Genomic DNA, 18,659 nt, shown 5'->3' on the forward strand with positions numbered 1-18,659 from the left:
GAACCACCCCCATGAGGCCTTGAGATCAGAGGTGGGCACAGAAGTGCCACACTCACACAGAACCCTGTGGCTTCTCTCTTCCTAACTCAGGAGGTATTTTTTAACTATGGAAAGAATTGGGGGGCAGGCGTGTGTCTCCTCCAATCTCCTTGCAGATCTTTTCCATCTAATACCTGAGTGGAGGCTTTGAACTCTGAAGCTGGTGATTCATTGACTTGCTCTCTGGTGCTTCACAAAAGGGCTTCCCCAACGTGGCCGTGAGGAAAGGGGCTAGAGATGCACTGAAGACATCTGATGAGTAAAAGGAGAGACAAAAGCACCTCCATCAACATTCCACATCCCAGTCTGCCACACCACATTCTGCTTTATTTCCATGTTCTATTTTACTTTGGGAGGCACAACTAACCGTAATTAGATTAATTTTATTTCATGACTGAAGTTGGCTCAGAAGAAAATTCTCAACCAGACTGTTCTGAAAATTTGGGGGGGGGGGGAGTGGAATAGCTACTTGTTGAAATACATGTTTATGGCCACCCCCACTACCCCATCACTCCCAAGCCCCCAGCTCCCCATTTCTGAGGGCTCATTTGGATATGTAAATTACTGGAGGACGGTGATTAACTTGCCTCTTTACTTAATAATCACATTTCTTATCTTCATATACTTTAAAGCTCATCTTTCACTTTAAAGTTCATAGTGGTCACTTACACATTTTCAAGTCACCCCATTAGTTTGCCATTTTGTGGCCCCAAAGAACTTAGTATCCTGTCAGCCAGTTCACTTCCATTTTAAGAATTCTTTAAAACATTAAAACCAGTCCCAGAAATTCTTGAGAGTCCCTAATTTGCATTATCCATCTTGAAATGTGTCCATCTCAAAGGTGTGCTTGAAATGTGTTAACTGTTTCAGAGCCAAAGCTCGATCTAGCTAAGTCCTATCCCCCCATTTCACAGGAAACCGACACTTAAAAATAATAACTTCCTAAAAGAATAATAATACTGACAAATTCCCAATTACAAATTTGTCCAGGTGTTTCACAAGGTATAAATTTAACCTTTCTAAACATGACAACAAAGATAAAAATTATAAAAAGACCAAAGAGTTGGTTATGTGAAATGAAAACTTTCGTACTCCAAAAAATATCATAAAACTAAAAGGCAAAAGGAAAACTTAAAAAAAATACTGGCAACATGGCAACATAGATGACCAATTAAAATACTAATATTCTGAAAATTAACAAAGCAAAGATATACACCCCAGTTTCTACAAATGAGCAAAGAATGTACAAGTAACCCTTGACAGAACATATGCAAGTGGCCAACAGAGCATATAGTTTTTAAAATACACAAACTCTCCAATAAATTCATGAATGCAAATTGAAAGGAGATGCCACTTTTACTCTTTAAAATCAGCAGGGTTTTTTAAAAGGACAATATCCAATGCTGGCAAGTTTACAATAATATAGATACATATTCACACTCCTGCTTGGAATGTAGACTGGTATATAGTCTTTCTTCCTAGAGAGTAATTTCACAATTTGTACCAAAAGTCTTCAAAATGTTTATATTCAGGGGGAGCATAACTCCCCACTCCCTATGCGTGGCTGCCGATCATACTTCCAAAGAGTATAGTAGAGAAATGGGATAGGGAAACACCTTCACGGTGGAGCAGTCTTACGTACACCGTATCAGCCAGGTGATCAAGGTCAATATCGCCAGTTGTAAATCATGTTGATAGTATGTACTCTTGATATGATGTAATAAAAATGGCACATTACCTCTATGATCTTCCTCTCAAAAATCCATAACACCAATCTAATCATGAGAAAAACGTCAGACAAATCCCAATTGACATCCAACAATTTGACCGGTACTCCTCAAAACTGTCAAGGTCATCAAAAACAAGGCAAGCCTGAGAAACTGTCATAGTCAAGAGGAGCCTAAGAAGTCATGATGACTAAATGTAATGTGTTCTGGATGGAATCCTAAGACAGATAAGTGACATTAAGTAAAAACTAAGGAACTCTGAATAAAGTGTGGGCCTGAGCTAATAATTATGATTGATTCAATAATCGTAATAAATATACTACACTAATGTAAGATGTTGTTATAGGAGAAACTGTGTAAATGGGGAGTATATGGGAACTCTCACCTCAATTCTTCTGGAAACTTAAAACTATTCTAGAAAAATTAAGTCAATTAAATTATTTTAATGTTTACATTCTTTGGCTAAGCAATTCCACATCCAGAATCTATCCTTAGGAAATAATCACAAATGTGATCAAAGATTTACCTACAAGGATAAGGATATTTCAGGGGCTCCTGGGTGGCTCAGTTGGTTGAGCATCTGACTCTTAATTTCAGCTCAAGTCATGATCCCAGTATTGTGGGATCAATCCCCACGTCGGGCTTCATGCTGAGCGTGGAGCCTGCTTGGGATTCTTTCTCTCTCCTTCTCCATCTCTCTCTCTCCCTCTACCCCTCTCACCTGCGCTCGCTCTCTCTCTCTCTCTCTCTCTCTCTCTCTCTCCATCTCTCTCTCAAATAGAAATAACCTAACTATGCAAAGAACTACAGCCTGAGAGTCAGCCAGACCTGAGGTGTAAGTCCCCATCTCATCACTTCCAAGATGTTTGTCTTTGCTAGGCATGGGCTTCTCAGACACACCCTGTACATTTGATCACCCTCTTCTCCATCTACCTACACCACAGGGCAGGTGTGTGGTTATGTCTATATGCATCTCTGTGATGGTATTCTCTCTGAGAAACACCTGCATGGAGGAAGAAGAGTTAGCAAATTCAAAATTGTGCTGTGATTTATACCTAGGGACTCTGCTATTTATCTTTCTCTTAAAGTAAGAGGTTATTGACTTGATTATATACAACACAGTTTTTCCCGTTAAGTGCTTTGAAACAGAGTAACGCGGAAAATGTTTATAATGTGTTTTTAGTGAACGAAGATAATATAATGGCATGTACAATACGATTAGCAGCTGTGCAAAGTATATATACAGGTAGAAGAAAAGAGGGGAAGGTAATAAGCAAAAATAAAAATTACAATGCTTATGAAATACAAGCATGCTTATGAAATGAGAACATTTTGGCTGAAATCAACACCTCTTACTTTAAAATGTCTCTAAGAATAGAAGTCCAACACTGTCTTCCTCTGGTAGCAACTTTAATCAGAAGTTAATATGAAGTTATTTTATATATTTAATTCCCTGCCCCCAGCCAGCACTCTGGCTAGCTAGCATCCTAGGAGGTGAACCAGCTGAGGGACAGAGACCCGGAGTCTGGGCAGAGTTCAGAGGTGGTAGAACATGGGATTTCCTGCGGGATCTAGAATTTAGAGGTAGGGGTTATCTGAAAGTCCCCACCCAGGGACAAAATTAAAATCAGTGACCATCCAGCCAAGTCATCAATCCAAAGGAACAGTCAGAGACAGAGAAGGTTTGGAAGGGCAGCCTGGAGGACTTCTTTGGGCCACATAGCAAATCTGAAGTTACCTGTTGTCGACTCCTGCAAGCCTCCTCCTGGGGGCCAGAATCTGAGCATATGACTGAAAAGTCCAACATGAGATGAACCACCAATCCCAAGTGGAGCTTGAAATGCAGATATCTCATCCAAAAACATGTAGTAGGAATAACACCGGCTTTGGAACCAGAGAGACCAGGGTCCAAATCCCACATCAGCTATATGCTAATTATAGGGATTGAACAAATTATCTAAACTTTTTCAGCCTCTGTTTCCTCATTTGGAAACATAGGTGTGGCCGAAGAGACTCCTTGGCCACCAAAAATTGGGGCTCCCCTTCCATGGTAAAGAGATGTCGCTGAAAAGTATAGTTGTTCTGCCAGGGATTGATTACATTGCTTTGCATGTTATGGAACTTTATATAAACAGAACCATGCTGCATATACTCCTTTATGTCTGGCTTCTTTCACTCAGCATAATAATTTTTAAAGTTATATTGTTACATGTTTCAATAGGTTGTTCCTTTTATGGCTGGGAAGGACTCCATTGTACAATTATGCCCGATTTATTTATTTCTCTATTGACAGATTTTTGGATTATTTCCAACTTGAGGTTATTATGAGTAAAGCTAATAGGAATATTCTTGTACTGGTCCCTTTTGAGGACCTATGCATCCAATACTCCTGGGTAAAGTCTTAGGAGTGGAATTTATGGGTCATAAAGTGGGTATATGTTTAACTGTGAAACAATTTTCCAGAGTAGGTGGGTCATCTTACATTTCTACTCAAATTACTCAACAGTATTCAAAGTAATTTTTTTTCATTTAAAGCAAACGCAATCGAAAAGAAAGAAAAACAAAATTAATCTTAATGAAAAATGAGTGGCAATGAATAAAGAACTTCTTCAATTATTTGGAATAGTCAAGAAAACCATTCTACAAGGTACAGAGCTATCTGACAGCTGACCCTGCAGGCAAATACTTTTATTTTGGTCATTGGTTTGGAAATAATTTTAGCCACTTAGATCAAAGGTTTTCATAAAGATGATTTGACCAGGGCCCCAAATCCCGAGAGGAGAAGAATGAAGAATGTACACGAAGAACCCTTCAGATGAGCTTTCCACTCTGTTAAATGGAAGAAAGAAGAATTTTCCCACATGGCATACTTGTTTACTGAGCCAGCCCAGTGCTGTGACAAATGAAACAACTTCTTGATGCCTAACACAGCTCGCCCCCAGGCACTGAGTCACAGCTTTGTGTTTCCCTTGAGTTCTGCAGCAAACAAACAGATCAGATAACTTTATTAATTACGCACCCTGGGGCCCAGGGCCGTGACAGGCTCAGGCTCCGCCAGCAGCCCCGGTAGTCCGTTTCCAGCCTGCTCACGGCACAGGAGGTGTTTACACGTGCCTTCTGGTTCCGAAAGCATCCTGACACCCACGGTAGTGTTTTCACTGGCTGTATGGGGCTCTATAAGAAAAAATGAAAACTGTAAAGCCAGAATATCAACTCCAATCTCAGCAACTGTAGGAGATGCTCAATGCCATCTTTTTTTTCTCTATTAGGAAAATACAAAATTGGCCACCAGCAAAATGTCCAGAAATGAGAAATGGTTAAATAAAAGGCCCTCTTCCTATTGCAGATGGTGGGAATTGTGTATTTAAGAACAGAGAAACGACACAATGAGGCCTTGGGAAAATCCTGAGGTGGCAGTGTGCTGAGCAAAGGGCCATTCTGCACACACAGAATGGCCAAAAACCCAGATGTGGGGGCCGGAAGCCTACCAGTAGGCAGTTATTTCCAGATGATTCAGGAAAGGATTGGGACTTGGTCCTGGACAAATTAATGAATTTTCTTATGACTTCTATTTTCATAAGCGGGTAAGATGCCAGGGGAAAAGGAGTAAGGAATCCTTGTTCTTTTCTTTCTTTCTTTCTTTCTTTCTTTCTTTCTTTCTTTCTTTCTTTTTGTTCTTTCTTCTTCTTTTTTCTTTCTTTCTTTCTTTTGTTCTTTCTTCTCTTTCTTTCTTTCTTTTTCTTTCTTTCCTTCCCTCCTTCTCTTCCTTCCTTCTCTTTCTTTCTTTCTTTCTTTCTTTACCTCTTTCTTTCTCTCTGTCTTTCTAATTTACCACTGGCCAGGCGCTGCACCAAGCACTTATAAAGTATTAACTGACTTAATGCCTACAACACCTCCACAAAGTAGGTACCATTATCCCCATTCCAAAGATGAGCTCTGTCTCAAGGAAGTTAATTAAGTTTGGAAGCTTCCCCAGCTGAAAGGAGCAGGATTTAAACCCAAGCCTCAAGCCTCTCTACTTGCTCTAGACTACTGACGGTTTTGAAAAGTTCAAGAGGAGTTTTAAGATGGGCGGCTGCTACCCTTCACTATGGACAAGAGCTCCATATTAAGACTGCCTAGAAGCTGTGCTTAAAAAGGAAAAGATACTTTTCCCTTATGTTCTACTCCTAATGACCAAATCGCTCCCCACTGCCCAGGGCTGGCTCATTTTCCTATGAGAAAGATTTAATTAAAAGCCTCTTTCTTTGACAGCATTACCTCCTGGAGCCCCTCTGCTCCATGGGGACCAGCCTTGAGCTCTATATGGCAGCGCGTTTCTCTGCTTTCCCCTCCAAATCGGGGAAGCCTTCTTCCCTGCTATCAGACTCACTTTTCCAGTGTAAAGGAAAGCCACCTTGCCTTCTTTATTCACTGTCTTATTTAGAGAAGTTCTCTAGCACTAGAGCCGTGGTATTTTTATAAGCCACACGAACAACAATGTATTGCCTCAATTACTGTCTATTGTGTGTTTTGGGGTCTCCTTGATAATAGCAGGCTGGATGGAGCACACTCCGCTGCCTTGCCCTTATTAAACTGTGAAGGTCACTTCTACTGCCAGGATCTGTAGCTGGCGAGCCCTCCCTTCTCTTCCACAAATGTGTCTCTTCCAGAGCTTTTTGCAATTATGGCTCATTTCTCTAGGTTTCATATGGCAGGCGTCTGAACAGAATTAAAAGCATAAGCACGTGCAAAAATAATCCGCTTCCCAAGATAGCAAATGCTGAGAAGTTCTATATTAGAACACACTGGGAGTGCTGACTGGCTAGGGCATGATTAACCTAATAGGCTTAAAGTTCCACTTGCCATGCACATCTGTCAGGACCGGGGCTGAAGCAGGCCCATAATCCCTGAGACTGGGGTCCTTCAGAATTGCCCTGTTGCTCACTAACAGCAGAGGGTTCAAGATTAGAGCAACAAGACAACAGGCACCACCACCTCTTCATGGTGGGGCCAAGGGACTAAAGAAAACTGATTCCAAGGACCCGGCACCATGGACTTCAGAGGATTCTGGCCTGGAAATTGCCTGGACAGATTAGTAAGGCTCGCTTTTGTTCCTCCTATTTCAAATTTGATTCTCTGCAAACTGTGAAGAGTGTTGGGGGGGCGGGGAGATGACTACAAGCTGAAATCATGGGGTGCACACCTTCCCACAATGACCTTGTTAATAGCGTCGCTAAGAGTGGCATCCAGTTTTTTAAAAAGCCCAAAGCAATTTTGCCGGGACGTCAGGGGGGCAGTGAAAGATGCTCTACCCCTTCGCTGCTTCCCACTTCCACCTGCTATGACTCTGGGGGAGGCTTGTCCCAGGGACAGAGGCTGGCACAGGAGCAGCCAAGTTCCCAGACCCAAAGCTCGGCTGAAGGTCTTTGTCAGCTCCCAAGAGACCCCACTGCAGGCAAAGGGAAAGATATGGAAGGACTGCCCCCCAAAGCCAAAACCTCCCAATCCCACCTGGGCAAATCACAAAGCCGCACGGCTAAGGACATTCCGTCCAAGACACAGAGCTCCCGCGGGTCACCAGGGGCAGCCTCCTCTGGGGAAGCCAGTGAAGAAAGTAACACCCAGGAAAGGATGCTGAGATGCCACACGTGTGGCCAACAGGGCCATTGCTGCCAAAACAGCATTCCTGCTCACGAGCCTCAGGGCAAAGTGGACTTCCCCGAGCCCCTGGTGAAAGCGCACCAGCATGCCTATACCTACCTCCACTCCAGCCTCTCCAAATATGAAGCAATTCTGTGCATCACCCATCAGGCCACCCAGACCCAAGAGCTGCTCCAGCCCATGGTCAGCTTCCTGCTGCTGTGCTTTGATGAGGTCAACCGGCTCTTGGGGGAGATCTCCAAGGATGGAGAAGTGCTCCTCCAAGAAGTTAGGGAGGATCTGGCGTGGCCATTGAGGAAAGGAGAGCCCCAGGAGCAGCCGGACCTCCTACCACAGCTTCTGCAGCACACAGTCAGCAAGCTGCTGGTGCTCAGGGGCATGGTGGCCTCACTCACCGGCAGCTTCCTGGAGAGCTCCAGCAGTTACCTCCATGCCACCGCGAGCCACGTGGGAAAGAAGCTGAGCACAAAGAGGGGTGTGGATGAATGTCTCCTGCGGGCTCTGGGGCAACTGGAGAGCTTGGTGAGTGGCCACAGCGACCCTGGGATGCAGGGTCTGCCCTTGTGCTCCGAGGACAGTGGCATCGGTGCTGACAATGAGTCTGTGCAGCTGGCCGACAAGCTGGGCAAGCAAGCCAGCTGGGACTCAGTGCCGGAGCCCGCGGAATGGAAACCAGCGTTTCCAGCCACAGCGGAAGCCAGGCTCTCGGGACACACCTGGCAGCAAAGTCCTTTCCAGATGGGTTCAGACCGACCCCAGGACTGCCCGCTCTCGAGACCTCCTACGGCGAAGGTTCAGCCAGAGGCACAGGGTGGGGCCGGTGGCCCATGCCCCTCCAGCACGGGCCCAAGAAACACTACCTCCAGCCCCCTGGGGATGGCCAAAAGCACTTGGCGTGACTCCCTTGGGATTGGGATCTCCAGGGAAGCACGTTTTTCTAAAGGCCCCAGGTTGATGGGCACGTCTTCCCTCAGTGAAGGTGAGGACAGTAGCCCAGAGGAGGAGGAAGACCAAGCGAGCAGCATGAGTCCCTGTGCATGGCGGGAAAATTCTTCCCAACCAAGGCCACGGTCTTCACCTGGTAGCCCGGAAAGCCTGTTTCAGCCACACCCCAGGAGGCTTAGGAGCCCCCAAGCCCAGGAAATGATTCTGAAGATGAAGGAAGCAATCAGCGAAAGGATCAAGTTTGTCCCTGTGCCCTCGGGGCCCCAGGACTGGCCTGAGGAGGAGGACAGGAGGACGGCGGTCCCACCAAGACCCAGCACAGCCAGTGGCAGCAGGAGGGCCCCTGTGAGGCAGAGGAGGTCCCAGTCAGAGGGCTGTCTGAAGAGCCAGGCCGAGGACCCCACCCTCCAGGAGCTGCGGAGGGTCCAGAGAGACCTCAGCCAGAGGCTGGAGGCATTTTACGCCCTGGGCGCACGACAGCAGGGGCAGAGCGCGGGGCAGGTCCCGCAGCCCAGAGCAGCGGCTCTGAGGCCCGACAACTGCAGGGTCACCCCGAGCAACACCATCAGCAAGCTGAAGGCCTCTCTCACCAAGAACTTCAGCATTTTGCCAAGTCAGGACAAAAGCATCTTGCAGAAATGCGGTCCCCGCCCTGAGAGTGAACAGCCCTGGTGGCGGAGAGCTGAGGGGCTTCCGGCGGCCATTGCGTCGGGTGAGAGGGCCAGTGAGGCTCCAGGAGCCATGGACTGGAATGTCAGGGGCTGCCCCACCAGAACATCGGTCAAGAAACTCATTGAAACTTTCAGTCCCACTAAGAGTCTGAGAACACTGGGGGATTCCAAGGACTCTGGGCCAAACCCCTGCCTCAGGAAATGGGGGGTCCCCATCATGCCTCCCAGATTTCCCATTTACAGGGGGCTTGCCCCTTTGTATCCAAAGCCACAAATTTCTCCAGCAGCAAGCAGAGACCCCCTCCAGGTGGGGCCAGACTGGAGGCCCCCACCTCCTATTTTTCCCCCTGTGCTCACAGCAGAAGCATCCAAGAGTGAGGATCTCAATTTCAACTGTGAAACAGAGGAGGACCCAGAGCATCTCCCTCCACCACCTCTGGAAGTCCTGATGGACAAATCCTTCACCTCTCTGGAGCCCCCAGAAAGCAGCAAGCCAGCAGGGAGCTCCTCCAAGGAGACCCATGTGCCAGGGCCGGGAGGAGCTGACCCTGCCCGGAGAACGTGGGCTTCCCCAAAGCTAAGAGCCTCCATGAGCCCCACTGACCTGCTACCCAGCAGGAGCACGACTGCCCCCACCAGGCCCCACAGCACAGGGCCAGGGGGCAGCAAGAGCGGCTGCAGCACCAAAAAGCTCACCTGGGACCTTAACCACCTGCCAGCAACCAGCAGAAACCCAGAGGTGGAGGGCAGCGGGGCTCGGAGTCAGGCACCTGCAGACAAGGCTGCCAGCCTGTCAAAGCATCCCCAGAAGGCCATCCCCTGGCACCACTCCAGCCACACATCTGGGCACAACAGGACCTTGGGACCCAGCCTGGCCAGGCCAACACGGGGGCCACATTCTCTTGAGGCCCCAAGACCGAGCCAGGAGAGAAGCGCCCTGCTGGTCAGGAAGGCCTCTCCCTCAAGGGGATACTGGACACCCCGAGCAGTCAGGAGGCAGCCCTCCTCGCACAGACCTGCCCGGCCAAGTGCTCCTTCTGTGCACGGCTCCTCCAGCCCACCTGTCAGCCCTCCGGTGAGCCCCAAGGTGCTAAGCCCCCCAACAACGAAGAAAGGAGCTTCCCCAGCAACACGGCAGCACAAGCCGCCCAGCCCTCCCCCCACGAGCCCACCCACATGTCACAAGGCCTCCAGCCCCCCCACCCAGCACACAGAAGCAAGTTCCCTTTCCTCTGGCGCCTCCCCATCCCCCCCAGTGTCCCCTACTGAGGGACAGGAAACAAGAGGTTCTGAGAACAATCGGGCAGCCACAGCCAAAGTGTCTGGGAACACGTGTTCCATATTCTGTCCAGCCACCTCCTCTCTGTTTGAAGCTGCGCTCCCACCTTCGACCGCCCACCCGCTCACCCCACCATCGCTGCCACCTGAAGCCGGGGGCCCTCGTGGGACCCCCGCAGGATGCTGGAGGAGCAGCTCAGGGCCACGGCCGAGGGCGGGCTCACAGCGGGGCATGGCCCTGTGTGCCCTCAACCCTCAGCCTTTCGTCAGGAGGACAGCTTCTGACCGCCGGCCAGGTCTCCGCCTCCCGCTGCCTGTCCCCGGTGCCACCAGCAACGCTTGTGAATCCCCACTCAGCAGGAGCAGGTAAGGAAGGTCGTGGGCCCCGGCCCTGCGGTAATCAGAGTAGAGCCTTGGGTCCTTGGGATCATCTGGGTCAGTAGTTTTCCAACTGTGCTCCAAGGGAAGAGGCAGTTGGAAAAAGGGGCTGGGGGATATCCAGCCTCCTGCCACCCACCCCTTCCTCGAGCAGCTGTGCCTTCATCTGTCACTCATTTCAAGTTCCCAAGAAAGATTTTAATTGAAAGAAGTTCTGCTGTGTGAAAAATACAATTTAGGGGTGGCTGGGTGGCTCAGTCGGTTAAGCGTCCGACTTCCGTTCAGGTCATGATCTCACGGTTCATGGGTTTGGGCCCCGCATCCAGTTCAGAGCCTGGCGTCTGCCTCAGACATTCTCTCTCTCTCTCTCTCTCTCTCTCTCTCTCTCTCTCTCACCCTCCTCTGCTCATGCTCTGTCTCTGTCTCAAAAATAAATAATAAACATTAAAAAACATTTAACAAAAAAAAAATTTTAATAATCACATTAGTCCAAGCACACACACCCCCTTTATTTTGCACTTAGGGAAACGTAGATGAAATGACTTCCTATGCCCCTACACCCTCCATTGAAACACTGTCACCCTGTCTGGAACCAGCGTCCTCATTACTGTAGTTTCTAGTTTACTAAAGTAGACCAATATCTATGTGGGAGGCCCTCAAACTTCCTTGTCCTGGGACCCCTTTAAACTCTCAAGAATTAGAGAGACCCCAAAAGAACCTTCATGTAGGTGGGTCATATCTATCACTTTTTACTGTATTATAAATTAAAATTGAGAAATGTTTAAAATGTTTATGAATCCATTTTTAAATGACCGCATTATATGTTAACATAAAAAGTAGGTATATTTTCTACAAAAAAAAAATGTTTTTGAGCAAAAAGGGTGGCATTGTCTTATATTTTTGCAAATCCCTTCATGTCTGGCCTCACGGAAAAATGGTGGAATTCTCAAATCTGCTTCTGCAGTCCATCTGGTGTGATATGACACGTCATGTAGACTGGAAAACTCCACTCTACATTCACGGAAGAATGAGTGGAAAAGGCAAATAACATCTTGATATTATTAGGAAAATAGTTTTGACCTCAGAGATTCCCCCCCTCAAAACTGTCTCAGAGACACCCAGGGGACGTGCCTTGAGATGGCTCGTCCTGGATGTGTGCAACAGAAATGTTTGGCTTCCCCACGCCCCCAAAAGCCTGCCTCCACTTCTCCTCTGTTCTAGCCTCACCTCTACCTCCCCTTTCAGAGGTGTGTGGGGCAAGAGCAAGACTCTTCATGGGCGCTGAGTACCAGAACCGGGTGGAAGGACTGCCATCTCTACCCTCAGCAGACTGAGTTCATGTGTGCTTTTCTGGTGAGGGCAGCTGGCTTGCATGTCATTGGCCCGGCCATGTGGGCAGGCCTGGGCACGAGGCTGCGACGGGCCATGAGTCACACTGCACCACTACCTGCACACAGAAGGAAAGGCACATATGCCCAAGTGGACGGAGTGCATGGGGACATGCATCTTTTCCAGAATGTGGCATGGGAAGAAATCTGTCTATCTGAGACCTATTAGAGAAGAACTCTTATCAATGTGTCTTGATATCAGATCGGACGAAGCTCAACCAGCACGGTCCTTTCTATCTTCAAAACGCCCACCACTGTGTCAATCAGCAGTGTATTTCTGCGAGAGTGATGCGCGTTACAGACTTCACAATCTGTTGAGGCATGAATGGTAATTTTTTACAAAGTCCTCGGCAGTCAATTTTAAATAAAGATGTTATCTAGGGAAAGTTGTGCATTATTATAGTTATATAAACTTCCCCAGCCACTTGAAAGAAATGAAATATTGATTATTTTTGCAAGAATCTTAATGTAATACTGCTCTTTTCTTAAATCTAAAATGAGCTTCCTACAGCACGGTGCTTTTCATCTAAGAACCTCTATAAATGTTAATGCATCACTCCTCACTCTAGCCACTTATTCAGATATTACATTTCTAAAACTGTGCCCTTCAGGAGAAGAGCTTGAGAGAACAGGGACAATAAAATGGCATTAATTAAAAACACTAACATTTTAAAACAGCAGGAGCAATACTAAAGTAACATAAAATTGTTCAAGAAGAAAATAATGCCCTTCTCTCAGGCTTCTCCTCGGAATAGGGCAGGCTAAAAGGTTGTTTTATGTCCTGAATCTCAATACTTGGGGAGATGGGGTGGTGGGGGTGGAGAGAAGTGCTTGCAGCTTGAAAGAAAGGAGGATCCGTGAACAGGCGCCTTCCCAAGGTCGCGTGGAAGGTCACGATAATGGCTCACACTCCTTCCCCTGCCTCCTGCTAAGACCACACCTCTCAGCCCCTCCAAACTGTGAGCCTATGAGCACGTGGTGGATGTGATGGGAAAATGCTCATTCCCCAGTCCCTCCACACCTCCGTCCCTGTCAAGCTGGCATCTGGGAGGAGAAGTACTCCAGCTATAAAAGCACTGAGTGGTTTCACCCTCTGCAGCTGCCTTTGTTCCTGCCCTCCTGCGTATGGGAAACCATACCGAGGAACTAGGCATAATTTCCCAAGATCGCGCAACTAGCCAACAAGCCAGCCCCAGAGAGCCCGAAAGACTCAGGACGGGCTGCTTCCGCCAGCAGGGACTGGCAGGGAGGAACCACACCCCACACATCTTGCAGCAGAGGCAGGCGTGCAGGATAAACTGGCCTGCATCCGGCATTGACCTGCTTCTCGTCATCCAGGCTGGGCACAAGCCCCTCTTACAGAAAAAATGATGATGTTTATCCTCCCAATCTTGGGACCCAGGGGGATGGGAACAGTCCTTGGAGGCTTACCCAGGAAGCTCCGTTACTGAGCTTCAACTGTTATTTATGTTTCGAATCCCCTGGTGGGGGTGCCATCTCCAGGTCTTAGCCTGCTGGGGCATTGTGAGCGTTCAAGAAGGGTCCAGGCTTTCTCCCCTAAATGCAGTGCTTTTCATCTCTGCTTGGACTGGACCACCCCCGGCAGGGGCTCTCTGCAACTTAAACCCCCCCGACCCTATTTCCTGGATCAGGCTACCTACCAACTGACCAGCAGGGCAGTGGCTGGGCAGCCTGCCTCCCCAGCTGTCCTGGGACCAGGTAGAACCACAGCTATGTTGTGGCAACCAGGAAAATCTGCCTCCTAGCCTGAGCCTCACACAGATGTGGAACCTGGTTGGGGTTGGGGAAGACGCAGTTCTAGGACAAAGTCATTTGTCACCTCCACCGACACTACCCGCCACAGCCTATCTCCGGGAAAGCCCCTCCCATTCCTGCCAGCTACCCCATCGGGGAGCAGCAAAGGGTCATGGATGAAGTGCATCCTACATCTGGCTTCCCCTGCTCCAGAAGAGGCACCGGGAGAAGTCAGTAAGATGGGAGCTGGTCCTGCACACAAAATCACACTTGGTCAGGCAGGGACGGGTCATGGGGCCAGAGGCCAACCTGGATGTGGTTGGCTCTGCAGAACACAGTGAGACTCTCACTGCCGAAAAATCACATTGGTGCCAATCTTAGTGCCCACTCCACCCCACCCCACATTCCTGCCACCTTGATCCCATTAGGATCCAAACTCAGACTTGCCCTCCACTGGTTTGACATCTCATGTAAGCCTAAACACATAGAGCTAAACATGCTGTGTAATGAAGCTCCCGGAAGAGTCAAGAACCTGCTGTCACGGGCAGAGAGAAAGACCTTCTGGTCTGTGCATGTGAGGAGCTGGGTCCAGTCCTGAACCTGAGGTGACTGATTGAGGGACTTTGGCCCTCAGGTGCCTACCTGGCATATGACAGGGTGGTCCCTAGTATCCCTTCCAGGTAAGACTTCTCGTTCATGCTACAAAGTGGCAGCACCAGAATGACAGCTGGCCATTTATTGAGCACTTATCATGTGCTGTTAATATGCTACGACTATATCACACTTTATCCAATACTGATACCTTTGAGTGCCCTATGAGATGGGTACTGTTATTATCTCCATTTTACAAAGAAGAGAACTGGGAATCAGAGAGATTAATATGCTACAGGGCACACTGCTAGTAAGTGCAGGAATTGAACCCAAACAGCCAGACTCCAACCTCCAAGCAGTAACTACGAGGTTAGCCCGCCAGCACACAGCCAGTGCAACTTTCCGAGCCAGTCCCCTTTCTTTAAAAAAAAAATTGTTTAATGTTTATTTATTTTTGAGAGAGAGAGACAGACAGACTGTGAGCAGGAGAGAGGCAGAGAGAGAGGGAGGCACAGAATCCAAAGCAGACTCCAGGCTCTGAGCTGTCAGCACAGAGCCGGACGCGAGGCTTAAACTCACGAACCATGAGATCATGACCTGAGCTGAAGTCAGACGCTTAACCGACTGAGCCTCCCAGGTGCCCCTGAGCCAATCTCCTTTCCAGCCCAAGCTTGCTCCATGTGGTGATCATTCTCCATTCTGAACTCCCAGTGCACACTGGCTGTCCCTCTCCACCCAGACCCCCTGTCACTGTGTCATTCAGTGGCTGGAAAGCTCTATTCTAGCCAGATGCCAGGCCTGGGCCAAGCACTTTCCATTTTACTCCATTCAGGAAAAGGGTGGCAGCTGAGTGAAGCAGGGTGTGGTGAGTTTTTTGGTTGTTTTTTTTTTTTTTTTTTTAGTTTTTTTTTTTTTTTTTTTTTGCTGTTATTGTTGGCGTTGTTTTCAATTCAACGAGTTAAGCCTAACCCTTTATTAAACAAGAAGTGCTTTAAGAACAAAAACAAAATAAAGGCCCAGCTCCCAGAGTTCCCGAGGGAGCTGCTTTGTTCAGAGCAGCAGGATCCTGGGCATCAGAAGAACAGGACTCAACCTGTCAGCACAGACACCAGGGGCTGGGTTCCCACGGTGCCCTACCACAGCAGGTGCACACAGGACAGCACCAGCCAGGCAAACCTGATGCAGGAGGGCAGAGGTCTGACAACAAGGGGCCACAGGCCTGTGGGAGAGAGACAGAAGAACAGAGAGAGGCAGAATAGGGATTGAGGCGGGGGCGGGGGGGCAGGTTGCAGAAGGAACAACAGAGGAGTTCTTGATCTACATTTGTCCTTTTTCCCAGCAGCAGCAGTGAGGAGAGCCCCAAAAAGGACACTGAGCCATGGAGCAGCCCCTGTGCCCCGGAACTAAAGGGTTCTGGCTTGGATGCATCTCCCCCAGAGCTCTGCGTGTTGGGCCACGGGCTGCAGCGGGAGGCCAGAGCCAGCCGCGCCCAGGACAAGCCTCAAGAGAAGGAAGTAGCCTGACAAGCCAACCAACAGGGTCACACTGATGCCAGTCATCCCAGAATATGGGTGACAGCCAAGCAGCAGACTGCCCCATAGATGGTGGACCAACCAAACTCCTATTGAGGTGTCCTAGAAAGATCTGGAAAATACACTGCCCAGAGAGTCTGCTAAATTCTAAACATTCGCCACTTTCAGTCCCAGATTCTGGTTTGCCTTGGGGCTCAGAAGTTAACTATAACTTTAGACCCCCACAAAGACACTCTTCAATCCTTCAAGTACTGCCTTAACTCAGGGGGGGAAATGTATTTATCGCATGCTGGATGGGCCGGGGGTCTTACCTGGGTTAGTTTCATGGAATCAATTAATCCTCACAACAAAGAAGGAAGCAGATAGCATCCTCCCTATTTGCAGATAAAGAAAACCAAAGCGCCCCTCCAGCCCCACCCCAACAGTGTCTTGCCTGAGGTCACACAGCTAGGAAGAGAATACAGCAAAAATCAAAGAGGTGTGCCTGGCACCAGAATCTCTTTGCTTTTCGTTACATTTCATTGCCCATGACTATTTCATTACTCCATCTGCCCAAAGCACGTCTAGTTGTACAAAGGGTTGGAAAGTGTGGGTGTTTGTTTGTTTTTTTAAAGATTAAACAGTGGCACAGCATTCGAGTCACCACTGAGGGCTTTGTTTGGAAACCGATTGCTTCAGAGATAGGAAGACCAAGGTGGAATTAAGACACACACCCTTCTCTCCTCCCTCCCAAGCACAGACCCAAAGCCCTCAACACAAAGCTCCCAGCCCACTTGAGCTGAGGGCCTCAGATTGTGTCTCAGAGGAGTGTCTCACATGCTCTGCCCTACGCATCCACATGCCTCTCAAGCTGGGTGGGTACAACCAAGCCTTGCAAACACACAGCCTGTTCTCTGTGCCCCAAAGGGGCTGGGGTTCCAGAGGGTACACACACGCACGCTCGCGCACGCATGCCAGTCTCCCCCAGGGGCTTCTTGGCCAACATTATTCATCTGCAAATCATCTGCACAACTTCTGCTGGATCTGAGATGGAAACGAAGAACGACTGGTCGTGCCAAAACCCTGCCTCTGCCCGTGCGCTAGATATCTGCTACAGATCTGGAATTTTTCCATCGGTGGCTGTAGAGGGCTTTCTATTTAGAAAAGAATTTGCCATAATTGGGTGATTCAGTGCAGGCTCAGTGGGTTGTCTAAAGACAAGAATTCTCGCCCACGGGGTACAGCTAAGGGGCAATCCTCCAGATCCGCTGCAAAGCCGATTTTTTAAGTTTGGGAAAATTATAGACTTCAAGTCCTTTCTTGTTGAAATAGATCATGACTCAAGAACGTGTTAAACTGGGCCCTGGGGCTACAGCTACCTCCCCCAGGGACAGGCCGTGACTCCAAGTAAACGAATTCATCTTGACTTGTCCAGTTATTAAAATAGGGGTGATGAGGATAATCTCTTCAAAGGCACCCAAGGATTAGTTGATTAAACCACCAAGAGGGGCCACAACCCACCCCTCTATTGGGAAATGCCTGTGCACACCCAGCTGGATGCTTACGGCTGCTGGGTATCTGTGCTGTCAGAGCAGAGCTCCGGCAGGGGCAGGGCTGGTTGTGGGCAGGGCTACGTGCAGGGTGAGTGGGTGGGTGGACCTGGGGAACCGCGTGGGCCACAGGAAATGGGAGGGAGCGTAAGTGTGTGAGAGCAGCCAGGTTTAAGAAACTTCCCTGCTACAGAGTTGGCCACTCTCCTTACCTGGGCAGGCCAGGCGCAGGGGGACCGAGGCTGTGGGCCCTGGGTAGGCTGGGCACCGGCCTGAGCGCAGGGGAAGCAAGCTGGGCGGGAGATGCAGCTCACTGGTAAACAGCTTCAGGGAGGGACTGTCAGAAAGCGCACCCTGCCCTGGGCTGGGGTTGAGGGGCAGGCTTCCAGGGGGCTGAAGAAACACAGCAGAAACCGAAACGAAGGGAGACTGGACAGGGACCCCATCGATGAAATTGTGATACAATGTAGGAGTGTAATCACAGAGACGATAAAAAGTCTAGTTCCTGGAACCAGGACAGGAAGTGGGAGTCACATGCACAGGAGGAGGAAGTGAGGCCAAGCTCTCTCTTAAAGGGCCGCCTCTTAGAGGTTTGGGTTCGTTTGAGTCTGTAGGTGGGGGCCAAGTGCACCCAGCTGCAGCAATGAAAGCTAGGTGTGGGTGGCTGGTAGAAAGGTCTGGAATGAACCTCCATGAGTGTGCCTGGCAGGAGGCTCTCTGAGAGAGCCTGCCCCCTCCCCCAAGCAGCAGCTGACACTCACCCTTCCTATGTGGAGGCAGCAATGGAGGAGTACTGGGCTTCTAGGATTCCTGCTGTCAGCCCTGGGGCAGTTCAGGACTCCTCTTCATCCCTCCACATTTACCGAGCACCTGCTTGTACCAGGACAATGCCAGGCTCCTGTCACATATCCCCATACGTGATGTAGTGAGAGGCCTCCAGGCCCAGGTAGCATAGACAATTAGTTGGCATAGACCATTGTGTTGGCCCAGGACCCAAAGGCTTCAAGAATCCCAAGTCAGCTTTCCCTGTGGTAAGGGGAGGGGTTGTCAATGCCAAGCGGCTGGGAGGCAATAAAGGTCAAAGGTGAAGCAGTGCCGAGCCGGCACAGGAGCAGATGGGTCACAGAGGTGGTTTTTTGGCTACCATCCCAACCACCAGACTTAGCCCAAATTATAGGTGAAT

At 49.0% G+C, this 18,659-nt stretch overlaps 1 protein-coding gene across 1 annotated transcript; it reads left to right on the forward strand.

Annotated features, from left to right (window-relative positions):
* Positions 1-6,938: 6,938 nt before the first annotated feature.
* Positions 6,939-15,938, forward strand: PCARE (photoreceptor cilium actin regulator). The gene is made up of 2 exons (XM_047069516.1): positions 6,939-10,669; positions 15,758-15,938. The coding sequence occupies exons 1-2, from the start codon at positions 6,939-6,941 to the stop codon at positions 15,936-15,938; spliced, it is 3,912 nt and encodes a 1,303-aa protein (XP_046925472.1).
* Positions 15,939-18,659: the final 2,721 nt, after the last annotated feature.

This window comes from Lynx rufus, unplaced genomic scaffold (assembly GCF_022079265.1).
Source record: "Lynx rufus isolate CCGP_SWC_20201006 ecotype Redwood Valley unplaced genomic scaffold, mLynRuf1.p SCAF_8, whole genome shotgun sequence".
In the NCBI taxonomy this organism is placed as follows: Eukaryota; Metazoa; Chordata; class Mammalia; order Carnivora; family Felidae; genus Lynx; species Lynx rufus.

Coding starts and splice junctions, on each gene's coding strand:
- PCARE (XM_047069516.1), top strand. CDS start 6,939: ATGGGGTGCACACCTTCCCACAATGACCTTGTTAATAGCGTCGCTAAG. Junction 10,670..15,757: donor TCCCCACTCAGCAGGAGCAG/GTAAGGAAGGTC, acceptor TTTTCCCAGCAG/CAGCAGTGAGGAGAGCCCCA.